This window comes from Vanessa tameamea, chromosome 21 (assembly GCF_037043105.1).
Source record: "Vanessa tameamea isolate UH-Manoa-2023 chromosome 21, ilVanTame1 primary haplotype, whole genome shotgun sequence".
In the NCBI taxonomy this organism is placed as follows: domain Eukaryota; kingdom Metazoa; phylum Arthropoda; class Insecta; order Lepidoptera; family Nymphalidae; genus Vanessa; species Vanessa tameamea.
In genome coordinates, this window is record NC_087329.1 from 3,797,893 (window position 1) to 3,819,279 (window position 21,387).

Genomic DNA, 21,387 nt, shown 5'->3' on the forward strand with positions numbered 1-21,387 from the left:
AATAAAATACTTAAAGATAAGATGAAAGACACCGTTCAAAAAATAAATCTCATTAATTACAATGTTATCTCGAAATCTAACAACGATTAAAATCTCAAATAATAGTAGCTATATTATCCAGTATTGCATGAATTTCATCGAAATTATCTTTAATCTTAGCCGCGTGTTAAATTCATATTTACCGATAATTGATAGTTGATTATGTTCCAATCATGAGAGTCGCCCCGACTTCGGACAGATGAAGTAAAATAATATATTTTTGGTAAAAAATATAATCCTAGAACACAATCTTAGCAACCGACCGTGTCCAATCACACACAAAAGTCCTCAAAATCGATACAGAAGCTTATGAGGAATTCAGTGACATAGACGAGTACCTACTGGAGAACTACTACTTGTATATAGAGATTATTACAATATCATTTGATACGAATACAATATTAGCAAAAGTAGTTAACAAATCAAAACATTCAGCAGTCGTTCGATTCTTAAGAAAAAAACAATTCATCTAATCTAGAGTCTAATAGTAGTAGTAGTCTAGTAGATCTAACTTAAGATCGGTCAAGTTGGGCCCGACATCGAGCTGATCCTTCCAAAAACGAGAATCGACAATTCGCTCGAAGACATCACCAGCATCTTGTAACTGACATGGGAGCCTAGAAAAAGTCGTTAAACGAATCCACTACCTTTTTAAACTTCGACACACTCCAATGGTGAAGTGTATGCTTTAATAAAGTATAACTAAAGCAGTACATTTCATCTCCAATTTTCATTATTATTAATGTATCCGGAGAGGTCGTCCCTAAATTAGAAAACTAGAAAGAACAAACAGATTTGGAATCATGAATCATAGAGGGCAATTGTTTGTAAGCTTTGATTTCCTCCGTAAATAATCTTACTAAATATATGTCATTTTTAAAAGCTATTGTTGGGCATTTATATTATTAATAATTGTCTATGAATAAGATCTTCTTATTCATATAACATTAATATTTATTGTTAATGAAAGTACGGCACTTCCCTCTTTTTAGTATTAATAGTTTTGTGTAACTTACGGTCTTAATGTGTCGAAAAAACAATGGAATATGATAAGGTTATCATAAATGTTAATGTAATACATATGTATACAGTAAAATGCTTTTTATGTACAAATACCTAACACCTAGATCGAAAAGACACGGAAATTATCAGATTAGATGAAAATCAACTAACAAATATAGTTTAACTCAGTTTGAAACGGTAAAATAATCGCTATTGAGTTTTTAGTGTTTTTAGTTACTATTTACTTTATATACTGATTATTATTATATATCTATTATATACTAAAATAATAGTCAAAATATATAGCATCGACCAGTAAAAGTAGTAGTATCAATAGAATCTGTTGAAATTCTGTGTGTAATTAATCTTTAGAGTTCTTAGTGTTATTTACTTATTATTTACACTATATACTAATTAGTATTACAAAATCTCCGGGCACAGACCCTATACACTACCATAGCCTTCTGGCGTACTGTTAAACATTACACATATACACTCAAGTCTCAACTGATCAAAGACACTGAGATTCAGACTAAGACTATGGCTTCCGTTGACCACATCTCTTATGATGGCTGGTATGCCTTCCTAAAATAAATATGAAAAAAATACATAATATCTTAATTTATAACCCAAGTGGATATCTCTTTTCAGAGAATTTCGAGATAGGTCCGATCTCGATTGACAACAATTTACTGGAAAATGAGAGGTGGAAGGGAGAACAAAATGTTTATATTTATATTATATATATATATTGGACAACATCACATACATTACTCTGATCCCAATATAAGTAGCTAAAGCACTTGTGTTATTGAAAATTGTAAAAAAATTGAGAAGTAAACGTGCCCAAGACAACATAGAAAACTAATAAACTTTTCCTACATCGACTCGGCCGGGAATCGAACCCGGGACCTCGGAGTGGCGTACCCATGAAAAAAGGTGTACACACTACTCGATCACTGAGATCGTCAATATTATAGTACTAATCAAAGACAATGTGAGAATAGGCTATTTGACAATGCGAAAAATAAAGTGTCAATTATTGTAAGCCGTATATATTATGAGTTTAAAAATGGTTATTTATTAATGAAAGTTGAAAATAATAATCAATTTATTCAAAAATCCATACATAAAAATGCATTTCTTTAGACGTTTGTCACGTGACACAAAACGCTCCTGATTGGTCGGGTTTATGACGACGTCACTTGCTTGTTAACCTCGTTTGCCTACTGTATGTGGATTATATGTGCCACAGATTACAATACAGGCAAGTGACGTCACCGACCCCAGTGCAGCGCCATATTATCAAAGTAGCGTTTTTGCGCGCTATTTAAATATGGAATTTTTAATTTGATATTTTTCAGCAAATATATACTAGAATTAAAAAAAACAACTTTTACTGGGTTCCTTAACCTCTACTAAATAATATAAAATGGATTTTAAAAATCAGTCAAATAGCCTATTAGACATAAACTTTTTACTAATTGTTATATTTCTAACAATTATAATAACTAGTACTTTACTACAATAGATATATACAAAGCTTATTCCAATAACAGTTTAATTAAAACATATTTCTGGAAATTATTATTATTGTTGCAAATAGTTTTAATTTTAAACTGCTAATAATAACCATGCACGACTGCAGGTATTAGTGGAGCATACAAACGTTTAGGTACCAAAGAATATGAATGAAGTTAGTGCGAGGCACACATTGTGGACTACCGGTCGAAATCGTAGTCGATGTAGATTATGATAAGCCAATTATTGTATACTTTCAGCGGAAAATTTAATATTGGGAATGATATTTACAAAAAAAAAAACAATATTTATTTTAATTTTCTTTATTATTATAAATTTTTCTTTTGCTACATACTTAAGTGGTTGCAGTTATATATTTACGATGACATCAATTTAATTATAAATATCTTCCTAATAAGAAATTAAATTGGTAGCAACCAAATATTCTTACACGAATTTCTGATATTTACTAAAACATCCTTATTTGTTGCAATAACGATCTTCGTAATCAACTGAATAGACTGTGTCAGGAAATTAAATATTTAACACCTTAAAGATATAAGTGATATTTGCCATTGACACAGATTACTTAGTAAGACTTTAAGGACTACTTTATAAATAACAAAAAAATGTGAATATAAATTGTGAAATGCATAGCAGACAAGCTATAATATATTCAACACCAGCTAAAAACAGCACGCCGAGATATTCGCGGTTCAACACAATATTCGCTGCCTAAAACGAACGTTATTCGTTATCAGTGATGCTTAATGTTACGGAGCAAATATGTTAACATTGATATCGCAGACCACACTCCACAGGCAATTCCAATAAACATTTTATAACACCAATACAAATATCTCTAGCACGTTACGATAATCATAAGAAATAATTAACAAATATCATCTATGTACTACGAAATGTATGAATAAAATAAATGTTCTATATAAAATATAGCCCTGATTAAATTTCGATTCATTTGTTTTTACTGCTATGGAAGAATAACAAATTTTTGATAGCTTAATCTTAACAGTTACTTATATATGTGTACAGTAACTAACCATGCATTATTAATTATATTTATTTCAATCATTATTTTAAATAAAAACGTTTTAACTGGTGTATAATATAAGCTCGTTTTGTTTGTTATTATAACCTAAATGTCGTTTTGTAAGCAATTTTCAATAAGTTTTTTTTTTCATTGGCGAAATCAGCGATTTTTTTATAAGCTATTTTAATTGTTTTTTTGTATCGAATAGATATAAAAAAAACAATTAAAATCGAGGAATAAGTTTTTTATGCTTGCAAAAAAATGAGCTAAATTAAAATAAATTCATTGACAGCAGTTTTAACTCCATACATACAGGAAATTGGAAGATTCTGTCAAGAGGAAAGAGAAAATGACTTAATCTCGAAATTTTTCTTAATTCGATATTTTATTAAATTTTAAATAGATTTTCATTGCAATATCATCTAATTTAGGAATTAAACTAGCATTGACAGTCAAATAACTTATAGTGGTTTGGTATACTATTGGTATGTGTTTGGATATTTTTATTATTTACAGCATTTTAAATGGATATTATTGAAGATTATTGGATGACTACCAATGGAACAACGGATACAATATTAATGTCGTAGATATTCGGACAAATCGAATCATTGCCATAAGCGAACTGGATTTTTGCAAATACGGTTCTTTGAAATTGTCTTACAATAATACGATTTTTTCGATTATCCTACGCCATAGAATATATTAAGAAATAGGAAGAACTCGAGTTAATCAACCTTTATTTATATCACTAAAGTTTAGAACGAAAAATTGACAATATTCTGTTGGAATAACGTTGCAACGGTTTCATGAATGTTATAAATCAAATTATAAAGTTGCATTTCAATAAAACCTGAAGTTAATTACAATTTTATTCCTATACAAAAATTTGTACATATTGTTTCATATTTATGGCCTTTGTTGTGATTTATAGTTTGGAAGAACACAGATTAAATAACTAACGATACTGTTTAATAAAAAGATTAAATATAAAATGCAATAAATGCAAATGGAATTTATTTATAACATTAATTTAATTATTTTGTATTATTCTCGCTAGAATCACGATTAGTAGCGCATTTCAAAGCATATAATTTTATTTCGAAAGCCATTCCAGATTATTAGTTATTACAACATACATATTTTTTTTTACATTTTAAATGTTTTTCTATCACAAAAATTAATAATATCTATTACAATCCGACACTTGAAAATAACTGTCGTTGACTGGTTTGCAGTTACTGGAACTAAATTTTTAGCTGTGATCATAAGAATTGTGGTTGGATTTTAGTTTGAGTCCTTCTCTGGTCAGTCAACTTGCATGACAATGAAAATTGTCGTAATTTTTATATTATTTATTATATTATGATTAAATCCTTATCATTAAGATCCATTTTAATCGATTGCGAAAAGAGATCATAAGCGTAAAAAATATCCATTAATGTGTAACTATTTTAAGTTTATAAGCCTGAGAACTTTTTAATGTTGCATGTAAAGTATTTTTATTTGTATATCGCTCAACTTTATTTAGCCTTCGATATAATTAAACTTTTGAAAAAATAACTATCATCAAAAGAAGCTACAAAACGTCGAACATCAAGAGCTGACAACGTCTGTATAACGTGTTTGTGAAATTTGAATTAGACTTTTCTTCATTAACGACAAAATCATTTTTACAGTTTTCTTTTTTTCGATGTAATCGCAACCGCGTTAGCCGAAGCCCTAGTCAGTGCAGCAAATGGCAGATGGTAATTGGTAAGTTAGTTGAAGGCATATTAAGGGGGACAAATTGTATGTTGCAGTGCTCGGCGTAAAATGATGTATATCTAATTGGTTAAAATAGATTTACATGGATTACAAGACCGACACGTAAGGCGATTAAAATATTGATCGTCCACACGTAAGTATTAATTATGAATACACTAGTAGTCATTATTATTCAATTTAGTCATTATTAAGTGAATCCTTATCTTCAGCGTTATTATCTTTATGTATACTACGCACAATCTATCCTGATTTAAAGATTTTAGAAAATGGTTGATTACATTGTTGATTCAAACTAATATGTGATACGTAGTTACTATTCAAAGAAATCAAATGAGGAAATAAGAGAGAATAAAACAGTAATATGAAAAGTTAAAGTTACCAAATAAACAGTGCAAATAATATCGAAACCTCATTGGAGAAAACAAGAAGGACCGATCGTGGTGTTTTAGGGGTTACGTTGAAAAATGATTTATCCTTTTCTATCATCATTATTTGACCTTCGAAAGAAGCAGACAAAGCATTAATCAACTGATCGCCCCCTAAACTTAGTCGTAATCTTAGTCAAAATAATTGTTATTCTGCCAGAATTGATTAAAATACATGTACTTAAAAGTCTTTAGTTTTAATCGAGATTGCCGAGTTTAGATAACATATTGATTGTAATAACGCCGGAAATATTTAAGGTTACAAATGTCAAGTTCATCATAAGATAGCGTTTTAAAAAAAACATGGCGTGCCGTTATGTCAAAAATGTTGACAAAACGGTCCTCAGTCAAACAGCCCTTCCCGTGACAGTTAAATAGACTCAGCAATGTAATTTACTGTGTAATCAGTTGTTATTAATGTCATGTAAGTCATGAAATCCACAAAAACATATTTATTGTAAATATATGATGTCACCAGTCTGTTTTTTATTTGTTTTGTAAATTGTCTATCATAATTATACGTATTTAATAATTTATTTGATTTTTTGTCTGTGTGACAATTTTATTTAATGCCGAGTGTCGAATTGTAATAGTTCATCAATATTAAGTCATTACTTTTATTCTCATTATCAACAATGAGGTTACACCCAATTGATATCGAACCTTACGCGAACCACGCAAGGTCGAATATCGCAACGTTAAATTCTAATAACTAGACGACTACCTTTATAAGTGTCAATGTGTAAGCACCATTCAAAACATTCATTAACTATACTAACATCAACTATAGTGTCGATACCAACTATACCAGTGCTCCCTAACCTCCTATCCTTCTACACCAATTCACCATTTCTAAAGGAAAATAATTTATATATATATAACATATTATAAATAATACAAACAAAATATATTAATTCTTTTAAAGAATACATATTTTTGACAAAAAAAAAGAGATATTTTTTTTAAAGTAAGATTCGATATAATGAGATGATTTTTTTGGAAGATAAAGACATTTAAAATAGCTTAAAATTAAACGAAGAAATAAATGCGAAGCCATTCCTGTGACGTTTATCTTTACGTAAAGTTCGTTAATTGTAAAAATTCAAAAAAAGAACTACACCCAGTGGAAGTAGAGTACCTCCCTTTTATTCGCAATGAAGTGAAATACACGCGATCTAAGTTGTCCGGTCTAAAGTGACTGCAAACATATACGGCCTTACCAATAAATGTTCGGTGATTGAGGTGATTAGTTTAACAATGTTATGTCACATTCTTTCAAATGTTCAATCAGTGATGAGATAAAGAGAGATTTCAGTGTTTAACTAAACACACGCTTAACAAAGTTTATTAAGTAAGCCTATAAATTTGCTTGTTATTAAAATATTAATAGAAATAATCAACCTGACGCCCATTAAGCGTTTAGGTTGCTAAGAGTGGGAGGAAAGAAAATGTCGTAAGCGATCAGGATCCTGCGACGGGAATATTACGACGATACAATAACGTTAACGCGGTCGATGTTCGTTTTTTTTTCCCTATTTCCTACTGATTGTTGCGTGAAATCGGATGCTGATTGACGGGGCTTTCCGAGACGTTCACGCATGTACATGTCTCAGAGAGCCTAACTTTAGACCAGCCAACTTAAATTGCGATGTTTTTTCTTTTTTCATTACATAGATATTTTAAAACAATGTTCTCATACCTCTATGTATAACGTAATAAATAAATATTATACATAGATCTATACTCTCATGAATGCGCGCTGTTCCACGTTAGGCTAGCATCGATGTGCTTTAGTATGGGTGAGTGACGCTCATGCTTACAGTACGTCTTAGTGTGCGTTAGACGACTAAGAGTAGAAAGCAAAAAAAATACAAATTAGATTTATTTTTTTTAAATTAACGTGGGGGGCGCGCCTTTGTCAATGATTAGACCTGTAATGACACCAGATTAATATGTAATTGTAACAAAGAGTAACCTTTTTAGAGACAAAATGTCATTGGCCGTTTTAAATGAAGTGAAAAATCAACAGAATGCACATATAAATGCAATACAAATACTGACATCCTGTTTAGGCTTAGTGTGTATGGCGCCGCGTATGCATCGTTGGATCGCAATACCGTGACGACCGTGTAGAGACATCCTCGTCACAGCAGCATCCATATCGCGGAACACTCGCAGATTCCGTGATTAGATAAACCACAGATAATGCGGGATAATGTTATCGTAACCAGCCGACATGGTTTTTAATTACATATATTTATTTGAAAAAAAAAATAGCTATTTCACAATTACGAAAACACAAACATACGTCGAAAACGTGTACGTCTTAGTTTAATCCTCTGGGAAGAAAAGGTTGAAATTAATACTCTTTTTAATTTATTAAATGTATAGGAGTATCAAAATGTCAAAAACAGCTGTTCATGCGTCACGTTGCTGATCGTCATGCTTTACATGTACGTAATACACAAAATAGCGGCGTGGATGCATTGCGGACCGTATGTAGTGTTTATTCCTATTGGGTCACGGTCGCGGCGCCATGTGCACTGAGCCTTAGTCATTATCAATACAACTTGTACAAAATATTAAAACCGTTAGTCATAACATTTAAATAATTTTAATATAAATACTATATTTCATTGTTTATTTTGTACAAATTATATTGTAATAAAGTAAGTTTTAGGAATAGTACAGATTATACAAAGACATGCAGATACAGTACAACATCAAACCACCGAAACATTTAGGTAAACACTAATTTATACATAGTTAAAATTAAAATAAATATTATTAATATAAATTATAAACCTTGTAGTGTAATGTTATAGTTAACTAGTCTATCCAAATGGCACTAGGAGTAAAAACAACTTTGACCTTCAATTTAAACGACATGATTTGTCGAGATTTACAATAATCTAATGTACTAATTGTGGATTCTTGAAAAATTCTCATTTTGAATGTCGACGAAAATGTTAACGGAACTTTGATCGGAATTAAAGTGGATAAAAGTAGATAAGGATAGTGTTGTATTAAAAATAAATAAATATTAGTGTAAATAATTGTTTGTAGTCCATAATATAGCAGAGCTAATAGAAACTCGATATTATTTCAATCTAAGGTTTGTTTATCCTCCTCCTCCTGCCATTGTAATAGACTATATGTTATGTCAGAATATATACGATAACCAAACAAAACGACATCTATTCGTATCGATCTTAAAATTTAAGTAGAAACAATATCGAAATGAAAAAATATCACCTTTAGATTTAAAATTGAACAGAATAAACAAATAGAATCCACCGTTTTTTCAACGTCAAAAATATATAATAATATTATCTTAAAGAAATTTTTCGTCTTTGAGAAAATAGTACATAAAATGGACCGTGTCGAGTAGAGATGTTCTAATCCATAGAATTATTAATTGTCGTTGTTTAAGATTTAAGAGAGTCGACCATTTATATGAAAAAATAACGTTATGAAAAGTCTATAAAATAATATGCAAAGCATTATGTCGCTATAATTTTTTTTTTTTTTAAATCTTAATATCGTTTATAAACTCTCTGTGTTGAAACATTTCTGCACGAAACAGTCCAATTGGGTAGCTTTATTATAAGTTATTCGAAATAATACGAGATTGTTTGAATGCAAAGAAATAATTTTAACTATAACGGTAAAAAAGTATTATTGTGCGTCATCTTGTAGTCGAAAATTGTGCGACGGTTCTCGTAAAGCTCGAAGCCCTTGTCTTTGGTATGACGTTCATTTCAGTAACAGAAAAGTATAAAAAGCATTTGCCGTATCCTTTAAAACTTATGCCCGTTATTCACCTATCCGGAATTTAAATTAAAATGTATTCATATATCCTATAACAGCCATTAAAGATAGCGCACGTTGCGACTCAATCGGTCGAGAGTTCAGGCGAGAAACTATCGACCGACAATTCGTCAAGTGTCAAAGTCACAATAACAGTATCAAATGGACAATCAGAATGCAAGGCTACTGGGAGTGACAGAGCTGGGCGCTCTTCCGGTGCCGCCGGCGCTTACATCAACTGCGCTTGTCGGCGTCGCCGGCCGACAGCTCCGAGAACTGCGCCGCCGACTTGTCGGACGTCCGGTCGCCGGCCGGCGGCTTGTCCGACTTGCGGAGGAACACCTTGACGGCGCCGACCGACATGAGGTAGAACCAGTACAGCTGCGGCAGCAGAAGGATGCCGATGGAGATCTTGCAACCGGTCGGTAATGATTTTAACGCCTGGAAAAAAGCGACCCATTACTACATTAAATTCAGTGCTCTGCACGAAACGATATGAGATGACAGTATATCGTTTATTTCCTCATTTTTAGACGAATAAATGCTGAGCTAATACTGTAAGTCAATCATCTCTGCGCTTATACAAGCACGTAAGCTACTAAGGCACCATGATACCGCAAAATTACACAATTACACTGCCTTAAATCACACGAAGCGGAACATAAAGGGTATCGCCGACCGAGTCGCCGAATCTGAATAGCCGGTGGGGTGTGGTGTATAGCTCACGTCGAAATAGGGCAGCCCCACGGCGCGGCTGTAGAGCAGGCAGGCGTAGGGCAGCGCCAGCACGCGGCACGCGAGGAAGGCCAGCAGCATGGCGAGCCCGTTGACGACGTAGGCGCGCGAGCGCTTGAGGCCCAGCCGCGACAGCACGCCGCGCAGCGACACCAGCGGCGTCGACAGCTCCATCAGGTACACGAAGCCGAACGCGCAGTCGCCCAGCCCGCCGCGCAGGTACTGCGGAGCGGACCACCCGACCAATCCAATTAGCAGACTTTATACAAATAGTATTTTACGGATTTTTTTATAGTCAGTAAACGTCTGCTTACGATTATGAAAAGGAATCCGAATCCTCCGATAAACAGGTGGTGCATCAGAATGACGGGCTCGTGACGGCAGTAGGTGAAAAACGAGGGACGTTTCGTGACCACCGCGTCCCCTGAGGAGAGCGAGGCTTCCGACTTGGAAGGACGTCTTAACTTAGTCTTGAAATAGTCAATATTCGTTGTCATATGCACGTAAACCTAGAAAAATAGAAATACTGGTTTCAGAGGACGGTAAAGATAAAGAATAACCTTAGCAACTTTGATTATTTATATAAACTGTCAAAGCTGAGAACGCGTAGATAAATTTAGTGGGCAACAGTTAGCAACTAAGCACACACACACACACCAGTAAAGTAGACGGCATTTGGCGAATGTGAAACGTAGCTGTCACGCACACTAATATAATAAAGTTGGCTTGTCTGTTTTAGTTCTTTAATAGCGCGATATTCCATCACGATATAATTAATTTAAGTCTAGCGGTTTTTAAATTTAAAAAGTATTAAGTATGTAATATTACTTTGGAAGAGAGACATGAGAACCTTATATATAATAAAGCGTTTGATCACTTAATAATCCTGTAACGAATAATACAGTTCTTTTAAACACGTAAAAATGATATTTATTGAAAATAATATTAAAAATTTACATTTGATATTTTCAGTCCTACTCTTGTACGTAGGAAAGCCTGTATAAAGTCACTATTTGTTATATTTACTTAATTTTGGAAGAAATAATAAGTAATTGTATTTAAATATATCAGTTATATAAGATTCAAATAAGATTTTGACAGACTTGGTAGGGGTGTATTATGCATTTTTTTTTCGTAAAATGGCGTCTTGATTTACAGTAAAATTTGAAAGTAAAAAGGAAGCGGATTTATTAATTAATTAACCAAATAAAATATGTACTACTTGAAGAATTATTTTATAAAATTATATATTAAAGTTAGCTGCAGATCGCATGGAGCTTTTATATTAAAGGTTTATTTATTTTTGGTCCTGCCATGGGATAGATGATATCAAAAAACAGTTGACCTCACTGGCTGCCGGCACTAGTATAACTAGCAACTCAGTAAATCCATCATATCCCAAACCAGACATGTTAATATTTCTCAAGTATCGAATGTGAGCTAATGTAATTAACAATGTGACTACTTCTTTAGCATTCATATTATGGCAACAGCCCTCTAAACTCACCATGTACATGGACCAAATATCGTAGAAAAAATAGGCTGCTCCAAACCATGCATATGCCTCAGACATAAAGTGCGAGGAACGCATGAAGTCCCGCGTGCATGACCACGCGCACACTATTGCGCCAGTCGCGCATGAGAATGCAGCCTGTACCGCTGATACTAATCTGGAATTAATCATAATTAATCAATGATGTCTGACTCAACCAACTGAATGATACCGTGTCGTAGATTATAAACAAAGAATTATTTTTCTATTTTTCATAAAATTATAAATAATAATGTTCAATAAAAAATCACCAATACATTTGATGAAAGAAGAAAAGTTTGTGATATGAATTATACAAGAATAGTTAAGTATAGTTTGTATAATAATATGCTCACTTGTTGGATATATCGAGTACTTCTCCGCAGCTGAGTCGGTACTTGTGTCGGAATCGAGCTCCGGCGCCGGTGAACAGCGCGGCCACGTTGAAGAGTTCGAAGAGTGTCACGAAGTACACTAATCCCAGAGCAGTTAGCACTGCACCACGCTTCACCGAGATTCTTTAACGGAAAATATATAAATTGTAGGTAATAAAAAATCGTGTGGGCATGATTGCCTGTGCTTCTTCATTCACTTATTTCTATTATTATTCTTAATTCTTGTTATAGACCTATTCACTCTCGAAGGCGAGTCCCTCTATTTAAAAAAAAAACTTAACATATTTAATATTATTATACATATATGTTCTTCACCCTTTTCTTCGCAATAGAATTCCAAACCAGACAAAACTGAATAAACACAAGTTACCCAAAAGTTTCTACGACAGATGTAAGTATTATAATTAACTTTTTTATCTATCGAATTTACTATTCCAGTATTTTGTAGCTACAGGTTTCGGGGTAAGTGATAAAACTGTATTAGTCCATAAATAAACATAACATAATCAGCCTGTAAATTGCCCACTGCTGGGCTAAGGCCTCCTCTCCCGTTGAGGAGAAGGTATGGAGCATATTCCATCACGCTGCTCCAATGCGGGTTGGTGGAATACACATGTGGCAGAATTTCTTTGAAATTAGACACATGCAGGTTTCCTCACGATGTTTTCCTTCACCGCCGAGCACGAGATGAATTATAAACACAAATTAAGCACATGAAAATTCAGTGGTGCCTGCCTGGGTTTGAACCCGAAATCATCGGTTAAGATGCACGCGTTCTAACCACTGGGCCATCTCGGCTCTCTTATTATTATTATTCTATTACTATTAGTCCACTTAAAGCAAATCGGCAAAATAAAAAAAACTTGAATTTAGTGAATCGAACTTGCAAACATGCGTCGCTGCTGCTTAAAAACGCCAATTTCATGTGTAAGGACCTAATAGTTAGAATTTCATCCAAAATAACAGATTGTCTAAGCCAATGTCGGATGAGAGCACCGTGAGGATGATACCTTGACTGATGCAATTTATGTGTATAACAAATGCAAAAATTTGGCCAGTGAGTACATAACGATCTCAATTATAATTACTTTGTACACAAGCGAACAAACGGTTACGTACATGTCGACACGCGCGGTAACAACACAAAATAACATCCTCAATCTAAATCTCATACTCTATGTATTATGTAGTTAATATAATATATAATGGTCTATTTCTAATATTTATGTATTAGGGAAGGGCGGGATCACATTCAAAAGTACTTGGATGGATCGTGTTATTTGGTATTATATTTTGATATACTTATTTGAAATAAGCTGCTACTTGTAAGATAATTCTTAATATACAGACAACTAGTTGCCGCACACGACTACGCTCGCCTTTTAGATGTTGATCAGGAGTACTATGTCCTTTCTTAGAATTTAAGCTTGCTTAATACCAAATGTCATCAATATCGGTTCGGTGGTTTGGCCGTGAAAGAAAAATAGACAGACAGAGTTAAGTTTTCGAGGGAGTCCCGTTGGTAGAAAATTAATGAAATATATTATATTTATTAATATACAAAGGTTATAAATATAAAAGAGTGTTTAGTTAAAAGCTTTAAATAATCTCGATCACATTGTGCCCAATTATTGAGGAAGGTCGTAAACTTAATAACATACATATCACTGGCGATAACGCGGATGAAACTACGCGAGGCACCCAGTTATTAAAACATAATATATTAATGAACAAATATATATTTCGCACAGATGCGCGTTTTTAGCACGACATGTTTATCTTATCTCATAAACGTATATAAACGTATTTATAGACTTGGCGTTCTTAATACAATGGCTATTTGGATGAATAGGAAGATTGTTACGTATAGCGCCCTCTCAACATTTTCGGGCACCTCAATTTTTCAAAATTTAATATAGTCTCTATATATATTAAAAATTATATAATAACGTAGTTAGGTTAGCGGCACATTGGAGATGTAAGGAATGGTTAATAAAATTACGGCGCTTTTGTCAAGGGGCAGTGGTGACCAATTACCAAAAGGTGGCCAATACACCTATTTAATTCAATTCAATTCTTAGTTTAATGGCTTTTAGTTGTGCCGACAGAGCTCAGATTATTTCGCCAATGTCACGTAGGATGGAGAAGACACGAAAGAGATTGATCGGTACGGTTGAGGTAACAGATTCAATTAAATTTTGAAATACACCTATTTATATGCCTAACACGAAGCTGTCTATACATTTAAAAGTTATATAATGATTACCCTATTTAAAATATATAAAAGTTTTCTATTTTTAATAAAAGTATTTTATAGTCTACAATCCTAATAATGCTTTTCGGTGGGAAATTTAACACAGGTATTTAATATTTGTATTTCAGATTTATGTACTTTATTCATTTATGTAATTATATATTACACATATCCCATATTAGTATAATGTATTATATTTATATATCACAATTGCATGTACATTTCTCGGGGCTAAAGAGTAACCAATATGCTATTCCATCCTCCTGCCCTGATCCTAATTTTATTTGGAGTCGATGCAGCATGTCTGCCTCTTCCATACTTCTTTGTCTGACGTCATCTCACAAGTAACATTCTTTCTTGCCATCTCGTCTTCACACAATCCATCCATCGTTTCTTTGGTCGTCCTCTACCTCTATAACCACGAACCATGCTCCAGAACTTCCTCACAACACGGTCCTCATTCCTCCGCATAACATGCCCATACCATGACAGCCGGTGTCCAGATAGCTTTTCGATTATCGGTGCTACTTACTATTACCGACTATAATCTATCTCTGTGCAAAAAAATCCAAACAACCATTCAAAATTAAGCATTCATAATATCAGTAAGATCTGTATTTAATACATCTAAAAATATTAACTATATTTAAATATTAATTACGTAATGTTTTGCCCGTCACAATTCATAGTATCATTGGGGTCAACTTACAAACGATTTGAAATGTCAATCTGATACATAATTGCATAATGAATATATAGTTTGACCCAATGTGATATCTCCGCCGCTCCGAAAAACCAATGACATACAAAATGTTTAATATAATATAATCAGTAGTGCATATATATTTATCTTCAGATTCCGTGTATATGACGCAGCTGCACGTTTTATGTAATTTGAATAAACACAGCATACGCGTCGCAACGCAATTTTGTATACATTATTCGATGATTACATTTCGCCTTAACACGGCTGCTGTAATCATTTTCATTTGTTACTTTATTCCCTCCATGATGTAGATTAAATAACTACAGTCGTATCAACGACTCGGTGCCGGTACGCAAGGCCCTTTGTCGCGTACGGTTGTAATGGAGCGTAGCGATGCTCCAGTCAGTTCCAATGTGTTTATTGGGCCCGTAGTCAAAAATCACAATCAAAATATATTCTATTCAAGTCTCTCATGCACTTTTGAATCATTATTTTACCTTATGTTTAAAGGAACAGTAGCAATGTTTATAGTCCTATTTACCCCTCCTTTTAAGCTTATCACTTGTGATAGGAGCGGAGACAGCAATAACCCAAGGGGTCAGGATCGATCCAGCCACTTTTTAAATCGCTAGGCGGCCCGTAAACCATTGCAATTTATATTCAATTAAAAGCTACCACCGGTTTCGAGTGTAGATTCTACCAAGAACAGACAAGAAACTCAGTAGTATATACTATGCAGTCTGTCGCAGCCGGTGTGAGTGCGACGTTGCATACCTACACGAGGAATAATGTTAGCCTCGAGTTCCTTTATCTATCGCCAAGCATTAACAATTCGGGCTCCACTACATTTGTTTATAAGGGCAATGAAACAATGTAATAATAGTCTGATAACAACATCGTTTGTTGTAAAATCTGCAGTAACAACATTGTACTCGGGCTGTTTTAGCACCAGGCCACAATGGTACATCGTTCACGACCACAATATTTGTATCAAAGATGTTTTGTCTGCACCATTTTCTCGAGTAAATTTGATGACTAATATCATCGTTCAAGGAGTCTTGTTATTTATTCGGATTATTTATACAACAGGGAAGCTGGCAGCCAGTTTGACTACCGTATCAAGTACGAGGCTATATGTTGTGTAAATATGAAAAACCTAAATAATGCATATATATTTTTTAAATTAATAATATGTATTGTCTCAACAAATATGGTAATAATGCAATGACGTAGCGAGTATTCGTAGGTGGCGGTTGTGAGTCATTCTTAAACTTTACAATGTTCTGCAAGACAAGAAATAAAAATTCCAGCTATTTAATAGCTGAAAGTAATATTAACCGTAAATGAGCATTTTGCTAAAAAATAGTAAACCCTGTTTTCAAAACATGTTATGGAATATAACATTGGACCTACTGGAACGGAGCAGTAACTTTAACGCGGACCATTTCGCGTGAAGCATCTAGTGCTATTATATACGAGGTAGTCAATCGAGACACTCGGGTTAAGGCATACAATCGATCATTGAATAGTCACCATAGTATTACTTAATTATCTGAAAATGCTAAATTTTAACTTCTACACGGTACAAAGGAAATTAGTATCTTATTGCAATATTGAGTTATTATTTTTCACGAAACTAAGATAAGATGGCCTCGATCTGCTTTAGAGCCATAGACACAATATTATATTAAAGAAAATTCTTTTCCTGACACATGTCAATAACTTCTTATCTGATTATTATTTAACTGCTTCATATTATCCGTAGCGCATGGCTTAAAGATTGTAATGGGCTATAAGATAACGGCCATACCCGCCAATCAAAATCCAAATATTCTTTATTCAAGGAGGCTGTTGTAAGTATTTATAGGGTCGCCGACTCGGAATATATATTCTACTGAAAAGAACCAGCAAATTAAATAAAAAGTCCAAGAATGGAAATCAACGTATATATACGAAATTAATGGTGTTTTGTCGTCTTTATATTTGTATTGTATAACAAGCCTTATTCATTAATGTTTTTTAATTACCAAAAAATTAAAATAAAAAGTATTTTTAACGGATATTTTTATTTATATACCTATTTATTTCTCTCTCTCACACACACACTAGTAATTTGTAATTCGAAAGAAGAAGGCAAAGCTATATGTATACAACCGCTACAGTGTTTATTACTTAATGGGTAGAGGGATAGTATATGAAATATGTTTATATGTTGAATAATTTACGGGGTCTTTATCAGTCCAGCCGCACCAACTAATAACTATATCTATCAACACTAGCAGTTTTATTTACAATATATCGAAGAAATATACAGAAAATACTGCGACGTCCAGATAAGTTAGTTATATATTCCTTACACAAATCATCTTAAAAATAATTTTATCAACCTAGTCATCACAAAAACCCATACACAGACTGTTTTAGTATTTAAAAAAATGATACAGATATAGCAAACAATCTTATATCAATATCTATGTATAAATTATATACGTAATAAATAGATGAGATTATCTTCTCAATTGATAAAAAATAATTTTGTTTGTTCTCAATGTGTTCCAAAACATACATCCGATTATGATCAAACTTTTGTGGAGGTGTTCTAGACATGTTAGCGAAGACTGTCGAACCCCAAAAGAGAAAAGTATTTTTCTCTGTATATTTGTAGTTTAATGTAAACCTTCTCAACCTCCCCGCATTCCTCGCCAGTGCCTACGACAGCCGTTCATTTCAGGGGCGTCTCATATAGGACACGCGAAGCTCCTACTGCACGCATCCACGGTTACACAATGGTTATGCACGGGTTACGTCTTAACTTTTAAGCAAGACGATGAGACCTTCAACGTCGATTCCTTACGATATGTGTTCGACCTCACAGACCAGGATTTGCCGCGTCACATTTCATATTGACTCTTATTATAACCCGTGCTATATAAGCTGGTACAAGCTAGCTATGATAGCTAATATATAATAAAATATCTTCGATAGAAATTATGTAATAATTATAAAATAATATCGATCATATACTACTTTAACTGGAGGTGTTACCAATACCAGGGATGGGTCGAATATTCGTTTTATGTTTGGTATTCTACAAATTCGTTAGGTTGAGCGAATATTAGTTACGGTAGCAACTAGCTTGGGTAAGTATTTCAGTTACAGTTTAATTATTATTATCACTTACCTATCCTCCGGATTAAGTCCTATGACGAGGTTTATAGCGATGACGAGAGCGCCCACGTTGCACGCAACCAAAGCGCACATCAACGTGCGGTGGTGCCGCGCCTGGAAAAACAACTTATATTTGAACGAGAGAGGACGTAGGATATACTTTTTATGCATAAATCTGGTGTCCAAGCCCTGGAGTGCAAGCAAGGCCGTGGGCGACAACTAGTAGAATTTTAATTACTCCGTGTAAACATACATATATTGGCTCCGTTGTTATAAAGCTCAGTTTCTTGCAACTTACGCAGGAAATAATTGCTAGATAGTGTGTTTTTTTAATGAATGCGAATCAAAAGCACAAATATAACTTGATGCTTGAAATTTATTCTGAAAACGCCTTTATAAAAACAGTCAGTTGTACTAGTATTAATTACCGACCTTGTATCGAATACTCGTGCAAAATGTATCAACAGGTCAAGATAATACCTTGCAGTATAGACAACAATACCAGCTTTATAAATAGAACTAAATTAAAAAAAGCATAATTTTTTTACCTACAAATAAAATTATAAAAAAAAAAATTATTCAACAACAACAACAAAACACTTATAACAGAGATTTCTTGTCATAAAGAGATATTTTTTCTGGCTTTTATCTGTGCCAAGATAAGAGAATTATTCATCATAAGTGAAGCCAACTGTGTAAATTTTTTGATTTGACAATTGATTTGTAATTCTCCTAAAACAAGGTAGTAACGAAAACCTGGCTTGCTTTAAGTGAGACAGGATTATTTATTGAAATTAAAAAGAACTCTCGTCACCCACAAGACAACTTAATGTTAGTATCAAAAAATGATATTTCAGGAAAAAACTGTGATAAAAACAATATGAATGATATAATCAAAACAATGCATTTAAAATTTAGACTTATCTCATAAGTCATGTAACATACTTGGTGCTAGGACTTTGTGCAAGCCTGGTCTGGGTAGATACCACCCACTCATCACATATTTTACGGCTAAACGGCAGTTCTTGGTAGTGTTGTATTCTGGTTTGATGGGTGAGTGAGCTAGTGTAACTGCAGGCACAAGGGACTTAACATATTAGTTCCCAAGATTGATGGTGCATAGGTATGTAAGGAATGGTTAATATTTCTTACAATACCAATGACTATGGGCAGTGTTGACAACTTACCATCAGGTGGCTCATTTAGCCATCTGCCTACAGTTTACATTAAAAAAAAAATACTATAAAACAAATCTAAATCAAAAACCCACACAGTGTTCAAATTTTATAAAGACTAAAATCATTTAATTAATATAATTTCTATCTAATGTATAAGTTATTTAACTTAATAAAAAGTTTTTCAGTACTTATTAGTCAGTTTGACTAGCTAATTTATTTCTTCCTACAAATTATCTTAGTATGGCAAATAATAGTTGATTTAAAAATATTAATGTGTCATCATCATATTAATTAATCACACAAGACATCTTGTATTTGAATACAAAATTTATTTTGTATCTTTTATTTTGTATTTTTGTATCTGTATGCATCTTCTAATTGCATGAGTCACAACAACAAATATTGATATCATATATAACATTAATTTACTATTTTAATTTTATGTAGAATAAACACCCTGATAGAGAGGTAATGCCTTTGATGATAATTACCTCTCGGTATTTTACCTAAGTATGAACTAGCATTAAATATAACACAAATAATACTATCATTATACAAGTGAAAGTATGTTAATATAACCCGCTTTAAATAGATTGAAACCTAAACTGATAATTATAAAATTTGCAAAAATTTACAAAAATGTAATCAAACAATTATAATACATTTATGTAAAGTTATAGACAATTTAAAAATTGAAACCACACAAACAAGCATACCAAATATATTACAGCTAAAGAACAATATCCTTGACAACAACTTAACATGTTTCAATGAACATTCTTAGATTTTTTTTTACTAGTTTCATCATCAAATGCCATCTTAGTTAATTATGCAATTTATGTGAATCATACAAGCATACTAATCTCTTTTTGATGATTTTTTTAGTAAGTAAATTCTCCTTCTTCTGCAAACAAATATTCACAATTGAATAACATATTCTATTTTTAATTCTTAAACTAATATTAATTATTATAGTAAATTTCCAAATAAGAATTAATTTCTGTATCTTTCTTTGTTATTAGTTATCATAAATTTCGAAGAAATTTTAGTAAGTTTTATTTAAGATTGATTATTGAAGTTTGATTACATTAAAAATATGATGCTAATATAAAATAATTAAAAAGATTTAGAAAATATGCAGACATTGTCTTATACAAAGGATATATATAAGGCGAAACTAATCAAAGCATAAAATATAATTCAATATTAACCAAACCCCGTCCGTAATATAATACATTTATTAAGCAAATAATAATTTTGGATTAAATAAACTTAGAACAGCGGATCAAATTACCTTTGTGAATGTAAGCTCCATACTAAAAGTTGTCTCACTGTAATATATATTATTTAAAACATCATAAATAATAGTAAAATTAAGCAAAGACGTTTTAATAGGTCATAAATAAATATTATTGCCGGAAAATGTTTCACAAGACAAATATCACTGCAGTGAAAAAAATTGACAAGTTGAAGGTAGTAAATGTTAATTGTCAAAAACAATTTCTGACATAATACACAGACTACATAATAGAAAACTTCACCTTTAAAGACTACACTATCACCTAAATATTTTCGAAAGATAGTAATTATTATCTAATCAGACCGAGTAAATAAGTAATTTATTTATGCAATTTATACTTTGTTATTTTTACAAAAATAATATATCGTATGATATTTTTTTCTTTGTAAACGATTTTATTTTTAATGATTCTTAATTTGTTATCTTTATTTCTTTAATTTATAAAATTTAATAATATATTAGACTATTATTTTAAGCTACTCTATCACATGTTTAAGTAATGATA

At 32.6% G+C, this 21,387-nt stretch overlaps 1 protein-coding gene across 1 annotated transcript; it reads right to left on the minus strand.

The window, feature by feature from the left end:
- Window positions 1-6,404: 6,404 nt before the first annotated feature.
- LOC113404668 (ceramide synthase) lies at window positions 6,405-21,065 on the minus strand. The gene is made up of 7 exons (XM_026645625.2): window positions 20,877-21,065; window positions 18,418-18,518; window positions 12,238-12,399; window positions 11,858-12,020; window positions 10,665-10,859; window positions 10,342-10,572; window positions 6,405-10,056 (listed from the first exon to the last, which is right to left on the minus strand). Exons 1-7 carry the CDS (start codon window positions 20,895-20,897, stop codon window positions 9,850-9,852), a joined length of 1,080 nt encoding a protein of 359 aa, XP_026501410.1. The 5' UTR covers window positions 20,898-21,065; the 3' UTR covers window positions 6,405-9,849.
- Between the last annotated feature and the right edge of the window lie 322 nt (window positions 21,066-21,387).